At 58.4% G+C, this 11405-nt stretch overlaps 1 protein-coding gene across 1 annotated transcript; it reads left to right on the plus strand.

Moving 5' to 3' along the window:
• Positions 1 to 215: 215 nt before the first annotated feature.
• CTSS (cathepsin S) lies at positions 216 to 4402 on the plus strand. The gene is made up of 7 exons (XM_074164466.1): positions 216 to 406; positions 653 to 775; positions 1315 to 1464; positions 1556 to 1780; positions 3056 to 3221; positions 3452 to 3554; positions 4001 to 4402. Exons 1-7 carry the CDS (start codon positions 281 to 283, stop codon positions 4098 to 4100), a joined length of 993 nt encoding a protein of 330 aa, XP_074020567.1. The 5' UTR covers positions 216 to 280; the 3' UTR covers positions 4101 to 4402.
• Positions 4403 to 11405: the final 7003 nt, after the last annotated feature.

Here is an 11405-nt window from a genome sequence, read left to right on the forward strand (position 1 = left end):
ATGGGATTTTTTTTTTTTTTCCTTCCCATCTGGCAGGGGTTGGGGGGGACGGGGGAAGGCACCGCTGCGGGGAGCTTGTCTGGGCAGGTAGGACAGGAGCTGGTGGCATCACTTTGGTGTAGAAACCCTGTGGAGGGCACGCCAGGGAGTCCAGGTCAGGGATGTCATCACCCTCCTGCCTCCCTCACCAAACCGGATTTGTCACTAAGGGGTCAAGCGCGGCTCCGGCTCCCAGCGTGTGTGTCGTGTCGCTCCGGCTCCCCGCTCCCAGCCCAGCGGGATGAAGCTGGTGGCTGCCATCGCCCTCCTGGCCACGCTCACGGCGGCACTGGGACACCCCGACCCCGCGCTGGACTGGCACTGGCAGCTCTGGAAGAAAACCTACGGCAAGGAGTACCCCCACGAGGTACGGGGGGTCTTTGGTGGGGAGTGGAGGAGCGTTGGGGTGCTGGTGTGGTGGGCGCTGATGTGGTGGGTGAAGCTCCAGGATGACCATCAGCTGCATCGCGCAGTGAGGAGAAGACCCAACAGCGCTTGGAAGCTCTGCTGCTTCCCAAGGAGGGGTTGGCAGGGGGTTCCCGACAACTTTTTGTGGGATAAGACGGGGTGAAGCGGCTGCGGGGGCCCGTGACGGGGCTGTGATTGATTTCAGAGAGAGGAAGGGGTCCGGCGGGCGACGTGGGAGAAGAACCTGCGCCTGGTGACGCTGCACAACCTGGAGCACTCCCTGGGGCTGCGCTCCTACCAGCTGGGCATGAACCACCTGGCAGACATGGTGGGTGAAGGGCCTTCTCTTTGTCTCTAATCACCCTCAAGATTGACTTCATAAAGAGTATAAATAGGTTTGGGGGTGGAAAAATCTCCCGACGACCCTTCCCAGCCCATCCTCTTCCCGTGGACTTCTCGTGGACAAACTGCTCAGACATTCCCGTGCTCATCCTGCCGGCGTGAGGCAACCTGGCGTGTGGAAATCACTCCTTAACGCCGCGTTCGGGGCGCGCGGACCTCGTCCTGCTCGTTATATAGATTTGCCAACCATCCCTCTTCAGTCTCCCCAGGTTTTTTGTGTGGTTTCACGAAACGCACCAGCTTCTGGGGAGTTTCGGTGCCGGGGTTACGCTTTGTATTTGCTTTTTCTTGCCCTTTCCGATGAACGGCTAGAAATTAAATGTAAAAAATAAAAAGCCAAGGACTCCCCAGACCCGCTAACTCCTGTAGCTCGAACTGGTCAAGGGAAAATCCTTCTCCACCCTCAACAGGCCCAGGGTAGGACTTACAAGGAGACAAGGAGATGGTGTTTTCTTTTCCCACCAGACCAGCGAGGAGGTGGCGGCTTTGTTAACTGGGCTGCACGTGGCTCCTCGCCCAAAGCGGGTCTCCACGTACCGACCGCAGCCTGGCAGCAAAGTCCCGGACACGGTGGACTGGAGGGAGAAGGGATGCGTCACGGAGGTGAAGAACCAGGTTTGGAGCTCTCTTTGTGCCTCTTTGTGTCATGGTCCCGTGTGCCTTCGTCCCATGGGGCAGTGTCTGAGCATCTCTGGGGCTTTCGCAGGGCGCCTGTGGGTCGTGCTGGGCCTTCAGCGCCGTGGGAGCCCTGGAAGCCCAGGTGAAGCTGAAGACGGGGAAGCTGGTGTCCCTGAGCGCCCAGAACCTCGTTGACTGCTCCATGATGTACGGGAACAAAGGCTGCAGCGGAGGTTTCATGACCAGTGCTTTCCAGTACATCATCGACAACGAAGGGATCGACTCGGACGAGTCCTACCCCTACACGGCTCAGGTCGGTGTCAGCCCTGGGCAGAACGCGGGGTCTGCAGGGAAACACATGAGCGTGGAAGCGACGTGGTTGTTCCTTCTGCTTTCCTGCATAGAAACCCTTCTCCTCCTCTCCCACTGATTTCCCTCTTGGTTTCTACCTCTTGGTCTTGGTTTCTATCAGTCTCGTGTCTTCTTCTCAGCCTTTCCAGCTGATTCTTTAAGAGTCGGGTTGATGTAGTGCTTGGTGGCATGGTTTAGTGATGGTTTTTTGGCAGAGTTAGGCTGATGGTTGGACTAGATGATCTTAGAGGTCCCTTCCAGCCCAGGAAATTTTATGATTCTATGGTTCTATGACCCAGGGAAGGGACCTTTAGACTTTTTCTTTCTCACAGGTGAATGACGTAGGTGCGAGCCAGAATTTCTACATGGTTGTTTCTGTCCTATGTAAATTATTAGGCAACGTCCTAGGCGGAAGGGAAAAATGGGACAGGAGTTCTGTTCTGGGACCTGTTCTCAGCCTTCCCTATTATTTCACCTCCTGTAGCTGGAAAAATGGGATGTTGGTATTTCTGCCATTTCAGTGGGAAGAGGTTTCCGGTGAACGACGTTCATACAATTGTTTTTTTTAAAGTCGCCTGTAACAGACGCTGTGTGACCGCTGCGAGGTCGTAAGGAAAGATCTGTAAGAAAATAAAGATCCTAATGCTGAGAGTCCTGCAGGTCAGAGACAAGAGATGCCCTGAAATGACCTGGTGTCTTGAAAACACCGTCCATGGACAGGGGTCAAAGTAACAGCAGGTCGTTCCAAGAAAGGAAAATGGAACACAAGTCTTCAAACGTGCACAGGGCAGCTAGAGAGACCAAAAATGGCTGTTCTCTGGGTCCAGGGGGAGAATGAGAAGCCACGGGCTCAACTGACAGTAGAAGATATGTAGGTTGAACACGAGGAGGAACCTTCTGCTGGAAAGGATGAGGAAGCAAGGACAGCATCTCCAGGGACGTGGTAGGAGCGTTGTCGTTGGAGGTTTCTAAAAAAAAAGGCAGAGAATTCTGCTGAAATGACTTGGCTGCTCTTGCTGTGGGGAAGTGAGATGGAAGAGATGGTCTCCTCAGGTCCTTCCAGCCACCTTTTCTCTAATCCAAAAACAGTGGTCAAGAAAGAGTCAAAGGTGGTCAAAAAAGAACAGGGCAGCGCAGGGTGAGAGAGGGCTGAGAGAAAACTCGGACCTGAAAGCCTTGGGATGCTCCTGGTGGATTCTTCACGCTCTTCTTCTCAACTCCCCCTTGTTCCCCCCAGAACGGGACGTGTCAGTACAACGTCTCCACGAGAGCCGCCACTTGTTCCAAGTACGTGGAGCTCCCCCACGCCGACGAAGCAGCCCTGAAGGACGCTGTGGCCAACGTGGGACCAGTCTCTGTCGCCATTGACGCCACCCAGCCCACCTTCTTCTTGTACAGGTCAGGTAGGTGTCCTTCTCCCCTGGAGTTCTCCTTCACACTCTTCCCCGTCTTTCTGCACGTAAAACTTAATGAAATTTGGTGGAATTTGGGGCTTAATTCCTGGATGAAGGCATCAGTGTGACCATACCTAAGGGTAGCGTCGGTGGCTACGCCGAAGGTTGGCTTGGACACAAAGATGAGGTCTTGTGGTCTGATGACGTGCTTCCAAACAGCTTGGGTTTTTTTTCCCCAGGGGTGTACGATGACCCCCGGTGCACGCAGGAGGTGAATCACGGCGTCCTCGTCATCGGCTACGGCACTCTCAACGATAAGGACTACTGGCTGGTGAAAAACAGGTGATGGCCCAGCCGGGCACCGCCGAGCTCCCGGTCTCTACGTGCTCAGTCTGTAGGGGCAGGGTCCTCCTAGAGAACCCCCCCACTGACACCCTCACGATTGAAAGGACCGATATTTACACCCGTGGGAGGGAGATCAGTTGGGGGCTTGCGCAAGGTGGGGTTGGTAGAGAGTTGGAAGCTGGTGTTGGTCCCTAAATCCATGATTCTTGTTTAGCCACGGCATCTTTAGGTCATCCTGGAGCATGAAATGTATTTAAAATACACTTATACTCGCTTTAAGTTCCCTTAAGTTGCCATAAGGCAGGATGAGGAATGCCATGGAGAGGTTCATGAACACACTTGGATGCTGGGATGTTGATGAAGCTCCCGGAAAAAAAAAAAAAAAGGAATTTAATTTTTTTTTTTTTTCTTCTCCCCTCTGTCTATTTTCTTTTCCCCAAAAGCTGGGGCGTGAGTTTTGGTGACGAGGGCTACATCCGCATGTCGAGGAACCACGCCAACCACTGCGGGATCGCCAGCTACGCCTCCTACCCCCTGATATAGCCGGGGCCTGGGATTCATGGAGGGGGGGGGGGGGAGGATTCTCCCGAGGCTTCAGCTCTGAACCACTGACGCGACGCTTTGCCGGGATCTACTGACTTCAAGAATCATTTTCTGGCTCTGTGGGCACCGTCCCGCTGTCGGAGCAGCCCGTCCCACAGGCTGGGAGGGAGCCCTTGGCGTGGGATGATTTTGGAATGTGGTTTACAGGTACCTCGTGACTTCTTCTGGGGGGGAAAAAGGTTTTGTTTGGTTTTTTTTTGTTTGGTTGGTTTTTTTTTTCCGGAATAAAATTGCGATATCTTAGAGTTATAACGGAGATGGTGGTTTCCTCTCCCCAGTTCAGCGCTGGGCACTGCTGCGATGACACAGGTATCATCGGAGCACGATGTGATGTTGGTGAAATTGCAGCCTTTCTTTGAAAAAAAAAAAAAAGATGGGTTTCGTTGTCCAAAAAATCCACTATTTGGAGGCAGGAAGGGGTGGCAGAGGGAGTTCCAGCTGGTACTTTCGCACCTGGTGGTGCTGTACCCACGTGGGGACCTCCCACAAAACCCCTCTGAAATGACGTTTCTCCCCCAAACGGCGTCTGTGGTTTGGGGGCTGAGGATACGGACCGTACGGGGAAAGAGGGCGGCTGCTCTCGGGGGGGGGCTTCGGGGTGACGTAAGTTCTCGTGGTGATGACATTGACTCTGGGGCTTCGGCTCCATCGCACCCACGCGACCCACCGCCGAACGCGGCGCTCGTCTCCCAAGGGGATGGTTAAAACCGGTGCCGAAAGGAGAAGTTTTTCCCGGCGAAGCTTTCGGATGGGGCTGCGCATTCGCCAACCCTTCTCCTTGACCTCTGTGCCTTTACTACGGGCTTTAAAAAGCCTCTTAAAAGTTCGGCTCGGCTGAAAGACTCGAAGGGAATCGCTTTGCGTTGAGTTGGGCGCTCAACTCTGGCCCGAGGTGCCACTGCCACCTTGGGGGAGACGGAGGAATTGAACGAGTCTTCCCCCCCCCGCCCCGCAAGGTGGAATTTGAGAATACTCGCATCACCCGTGAAAATTATCGCTTATTTTTTGGCCTCTGGCAGCTCAACAGCTGGATCATTGTTGGGTTTTTTTGTTTGTTTTTTTTTTGGTTTTTTTTGTTTTTTTTTTTTTAACCCTTTTGCCGAAGCGTTGCTCAATCTTAAATCCTTATCGATGGACTGGAGCCGTCTCCTTCCCGAGCCTGGAGGTCTCTGAAGACCCCCGAGCACCTCCAGCTCCAGCTCCGTCCTTGGAAGGGGATGAGAAGCCACCGTATCCTCAGCAAAAACCATCAACTGGCGAAGGGATGATGGGAAAAGACACCCCCCCCCCCCAAAAAAAAAAAGAATATTTTGATTTAACACGAACGTAGAAACTGGGGGGCTTCTGGGAGGGTACTGGGGGGATCTGGGAGGGTTCTTGGGGCACGGGGAGGGTTCTCACAGGTACTGGCTGGGTATAGGTGGCACCAGGAGGGTCTTGAGCAGCTCCTGGGGGGTCCTGAAGAGCTTTAGGGTGCACTTGGGTGCTCAGAAGGGTTACTGGGAAAGTTCTGGGATGGCCTTGGGGCGTTCTGGGGGCTTGGGGGTGCTCTGAGGACACACCAGGGGCACCTGGAGATCCATGAAGGGTTTGGAGGATACTGGGGGGGGGGGATCTGGGAGCGTGTTAGGGGTATTGGGAGGGCCTTGGGGGCTCTGGTGAGTACTGGGAGCCTCTGGGAGGATATGGAGGGGCTCTGGGAGGGTCCTGGGGGGCTCCAGTGAGGGTGCTGGAGGGTCCCGGGTGGTTCTGTGGCAAACTGGAGGCCTCTGTGTGCTTTTTCCTCTCTCTGGGACCCCCGTTTTGCTCTTTGAGCCCCTCTGGAACCTTTAAGCCCAGCCCAGAACCAACACGGCCCCAGCGACGGCCCCCACACCAGCGGGGCCAGGAGCCAGGGCTTTTGGCAGCCCCTTCGTCACCGTGACGTGTTGCCTTCTCCCAAAAAACACCCAAAACCCCCGGGAGAACCCCTTGTCTGCACGTTCAGGTGCGGAACAGGAAGCCCTATTGTCTTTCGGTTATTTCATTGAGCAGTTAATTGCTGTTAATTGCCGTTAATTGCCTGCTGGGCTGGGGTTGGGTTATTCTCTTTTTTTTTTTTTTCTTTTTTTTATTCCCCTGGTTGCTCTGTCGAGGTGTGTTGAGGAACTGGAGGCTTGGTCACAAAACAAACACCGGGAAAGAAGCCTGGTTTTCTTTTACCGGAGGGGGGGGGCGGGCGGGAGGCACCTGGAGGCGGCCGAAGGGCAATAAATCAGCGCGTTATTCCATCGGCAAAAAATCAGTGGAAGAGGGAGAGCGGAGGGGACACGGGCGGAGCAGAAACCGCTTTTCTGGGTTCGTTTCTCTGTTTTCCGAGGGGCCGGTGCCTCTCTCCGGCTTCCCCGACGGCCCCGAGCGCCGGTAAAAGGTTTCTCTTCGCCACCGTAAATAAATCCCCCCCCGCGGCCGCGGATTTGTGCTTTTTCTCCCGAGGAGGCGGTGGCACAGGCAGGACGTGGCTTGGGGGACCCGCAGGTGGGGGAGAGGTGGCCGGTTTCTGCCCCAAAATCGTGGCGGGGGAGGGCTCCGTGGCGGCCCCGACCCGGACCCCCCCCCCCCCCTCCCCGCTGGCCTGGAGCGGTGGTGGCAGCCGAGAATTTCGTGTTGGTGGATCGAAATCCCGAGCGAACACTGCGCCTTTGTCACCCGAACAATGTCTCCCAGCCGGGATTCCGAGCCCCCCCACCTCCCCCCCCCCCAAAAAAAAAACCCTCGGCTGCCACCGGTCGCACCCTTTGTTTCGCCGGGCGAGCGGCGCAAGCGGCGGGATCGGGGAGACGGTCCCGGTTTGATGCTCCCGAAATTCTCTCTCCCAAAAAGGTGCGGGGGGTTTGGGCTAACTGGTCTGACTGGTGCAGCCAACTGGGATGTGCTGGCAGCCGATTTTTCCTCCCCGGGGCTGAGAGGTAAAGGCTGCTCCCGCTCCGGGAGGGATCCCGGCAGAGATGGGTGAAGGTAACGAACGCCTTTACCAGTATTACCAGGTTACCAGCCTTACCGGGTTACCAGCCTTTACCAGTTAACCAGCAGCGCGCCGGTTTGGGCTTTTGAGGTTGGGCCGGGGAGGCGTTGATGGGGAGATTGATGCAAAGAGGAGTTTTCTGTGCTGTGTCCCCGCTATCGGGGCTCTTCTCCCAGCCTGGAGTTGTGCTGGCACTGGGAATACCGGTCACGGACGCAGGGAGATGTTGGTGTGTTAATGGTAGAGCTTCAGAGCTGGGAACTGGACCCGTAGTGTTTTTACTGGGGTACCCGTGCCCCCGGTCCTGCTGTGCCCCGGAGATGGGCCAGATCCGGGAAACTCTTGGAAATATTTCTAATATTCTGCATTTTGGGGTCTCCGGCCCTTCCTGCCTGCAGGGCCTGGGAACCCAAAGGGCTGCTGAGCCCCAGGGCAGCCCCAAAACCAGTGCGTGAACTGGGGACGGGCTCGTTCCCCCAGTCCAGAGCCTGGGGTGCCGCTCTAACTAAAATCCCGATGGTTTCAGGAAAAAAAAAAAAATCCCCAAAAACCCAAGGCTCGGGAGGTGTTTTCGGCTGCGGTTTGTCTCCCCGTGGGACAGGGCACAGCCCCAGCTGGTGCCTCCCGGGAGGTGTCACCTCCTGGCACCGCTCTCCCCGAAGCCACCCAAAGGTCCCCGGTGCCACCTTGTGTGTTTAAAACACACACCTTCCTTCCAGGCGAAATCTCCAGCCTGAGGAACATCCAGCAGAAGTGCCAGGGCTGGGGCTGGGGGGGACGGACACACCGGGGACATTCCCAGAGGGCGTGTATTTATTTCTCCTGTTTATTTATTTTTATTTATTTTTTTTTTTTCCCTGCGGAGCGGCCCCTTCGTGTGACAGCGGGGACACCTCCAGCAAAGGCTGCGGGAGCTTTTTGGACCCTGCGGGTCCCTCCGGGCAGATGGGGATTAAAGGCTCCCGGGTGCGGGAAGGGTTAATTCCCCTCTGCTCCCGCTTCCTTGCCCGGTGGTTTTGGTTGGGTTTTATTTCTTCCCAGGAATTGAAATCCCGCCGGGATCCCGACCTGCTGGGTTTGCCCGAGGTGCATGAGCCTTCCCCCCGGGAGCCGGGAAGGGGGGGGGGGGCAGTTCGCACCCCGAGGGGGTCCCCGAGGAGGTTCTTGGACCCTAAAAACCGAGGGAGCGGGAAATCGGAGGGCTGCGCCGGGCAAGGGCACCCGCAGCCCAGAGCGGAGCTGCAGCCGATGGCTCAGGGAGGGGAGAAATGGGGTTCAAGGCTGAATTTGGGGTGCCCCCCCCCCCGGTGGGGATATGGGTCCGCCCGCTGGCGGGGATGGGTGTGGAGGATCCGCAGCGGCGCAGGGCAAAGGGTTAACAGGGAAAAGGATCTGATTTGCCAAGTGGTTCCTGGTTTATTTTGTGTGTGAAAGAGGCAGGAGGGAGGGGAAGAGGAGGAGGAGGAGGAGGAGGAGGAGGAGGAGGAGGAGGAGGAGGAGGCTGGGAGCCGGGCACAGGGTTGGTACCCCCGGGCATCGCCGCCAGGACCCACCGGGGTCCCCCACCCCCGACAGGTACGTCCCTGCCAGCCCCGGGGGGGGGGGGCGACCTGGGGGGGGGTGTGACTTGAGCCACCCAGGAGCCACCAGCCCCACTCATGGGTGCTGCAGCACCCACCTCGCCCACCGCTTTGTCCCACCGAGCCGCTCGCCGGCACCTTCCCCTGCCCTGCGCCCTGTGCCACGGCTGCACCCGTGGGACGGAGGGGACAGGGCGCCTGGGTCCCCCCTTCCACGTTCCCTCCCTGGTGGTCTGACCTAAAGGTGGGTGTCGTGACCCTCGAGCTGGTCACTCGTCCCCCTGGTCCTCAGTTTCCCCGTGGCCCACACGAGCATCCTCCAGCCACCTGGAAGGCCGGTGGCCAGCGTTTAATCCTCGCCGATGCCGGGGAATCCGGCTCTGCTTGGGGACAAATTGGGGACAGCGTGCCGACACCTGTGTCCTGCCCATTGCAGGGGTGGGTTCACCCTCTGGCTGCTCCCCTGGGTCCTCGGCAGAGGATGGACCCCCCCGTGGCCTGGGGCTGGGGTGGCTTTTAGGAGGAAGACGTGGCTTCTTCCTGGGGAGCCATGACTCTGACCTGGCACTCGCTGCTCCGGCTGGGTCCAAAGTGCTGGCAGAGCCGCCTGGAAGCACAGGTTGGGCTGTGGCACCCACTGCCAGCACCCAGGGTGCCTGGGCACATGTCCCCAGGACCCGGCGGTGGAGCTGGAGGAGCTCAGTGTGATCCCCATCCTTGTCCATCTACTCCAGTGATGAGCATTGGCCGTTCTCAGCTCAGAACAGTGGGGCTAAAGGAGCCCAAGGCAGTCACGACCCTTATCCATCCACTCCAGTGATGAGCATTGGCCGTTCTCAGCACGGAGTGGTGGGGCTGGAGGAGACCAAGGCAGTCCTGACCCTTATCCATCCACTCCAGTGATGAGCGTTGGCCGTTCTCAGCACAGAGCAGTGGGGCTGAAGGAGCCTGGTGCACTCCTGGTCCTTATCCATCCACTCCAGTGATGAGCGTTGGCCGTTCTCAGCACGGAGCAGAGGGGCTGGGTGGGGACTTCCCCCCCAGGTCCCTGTCCCCTGGCTGGGCTGAGCCATTGTGCTGCAGTCCCAAAGCCCACGGGCAAGTGCAGCCGGCAGGCAACGCAATCCCTGGCCTCCTCGCTGCTCTCCAGCTGCCATTTGAGGACATTTTGGTGGGGGGGGGGGGTGTGTGAAATACAGACATGGACCCTGAGGCAACCTCGGTGGCTGGCATTTGGTGAGTTGGTGGCTCCTGGCCGGAGGAGCCCATCTCTCACCGATGCATCCGGGCACGGGAGCTGCTGCTGTGGTGGTCCCAGTGCCAACGGGTGGTAAATGGAGCTGGTTTGTCTTGTTGGGGTGCACCCCGGGGCACTGGGGAGGGGGGACTGGAGAGGTGACAGGCGATGGCAGGGGGCTGAAGGGTCACCCACGGGGTCAAGGTTTCTTCTGGGGGATGCTCCCCATCCCTGATGCTCCCCATCCCTTGTCCTCCTCGGGAGGATGGGTTTGCGCTCCGAGATTCTGGTTTTCTGGCACTAAAGCGGGAAGCTCCTGGGCATCCAGGGGGCTTTTCTGGGCACTGACAGCCCATAAATCAGCAGGTCACCCCAAAGGGCAGAGCCTCGATTATGGGTGGCAGAAGTGCCACCGAGTGACGGGCACTCTCTTTATTTACGGCTTTTTATTTATTTTTCTGTATCTACGGCAAAGCCACTCACTCGCCCTGGTCCCGTCCCGGGCAGATGATGGGCAGACGCGGAGGAAAGTGTGTTTTTTATCAGCTGACTGGGCTGGGAATGTGAAAACAGGAAAGCGGCTGAGCTCATCCCATTTCCCTCCCTGTCCCCAGTGGGGCTGGCCGGGGGGGGGGAGAGGGGAGAGCTGCCCACGGGGCTGGGGCGCAGTGGGGTGAGTGGGGGCCGAGCAGTGCCGGGGGAGGATACGCCAGCCCCGGGGGACGCCCCGGGCACCGGCACGGCCCGTTGGTGTGGGGGCTTTGGAGGGGGTTATGGGCAGGTGTGGGGAGCGTGGACCGGAGCGATGGGGCTGGATGGGGGGGTCGGGGTGCTCGAGCTGGCAGCCCTGGCTCCGTCCCGCTAACGGGAGCAGGAGAAGGGGCTTTTTCTTAACGGGGGGGGGGGGGGATGTGGTCCAGACGGGGCCAGGAACACTGCAGTGATGCTGCTGGGACAAGGAGGGACTGGGCATGATGGGGAGCTGGGTTTTGGGGGGGGGGGGGGGGGGGGCTAAAGGCTGCACCCCACGGTCGCCTTTCTCTGAGGGCTTTTGTGGTCGCTCGGTGGCAGCAGCCCACGTGTCTCGGGGTGTGGGGATGCTGGGGGGGGTGTGTGGGGATGCTCAGGGTCTTCCCCAGCCCATTGTGGCCTTTCATGGGGGGGGCACAGCCAGGCTAAAACCTCCCCACATCCCACCCTGCCACCTCCCCAGGTCCCATCCTGCCCAGCACATGGCGGGGACCAGATGCCACCAGGTGCCCAAGCAACTACAAAGCCCCCCCGAGCACCCTCTCCCGAGGCGGGGGGGGGGGAATGGCTGCATCCGGGGGGGATGCACCACCCCGGGAAGGTGGAAATTTGGGGGATTTGTGCCCGGGCGGATGGGCTGCATCCTTGTGGGGGCACCCTGGAAGAGATGGGAC

This window comes from Numenius arquata, chromosome 27, assembly GCF_964106895.1.
Source record: "Numenius arquata chromosome 27, bNumArq3.hap1.1, whole genome shotgun sequence".
NCBI lineage: Eukaryota > Metazoa > Chordata > Aves > Charadriiformes > Scolopacidae > Numenius > Numenius arquata.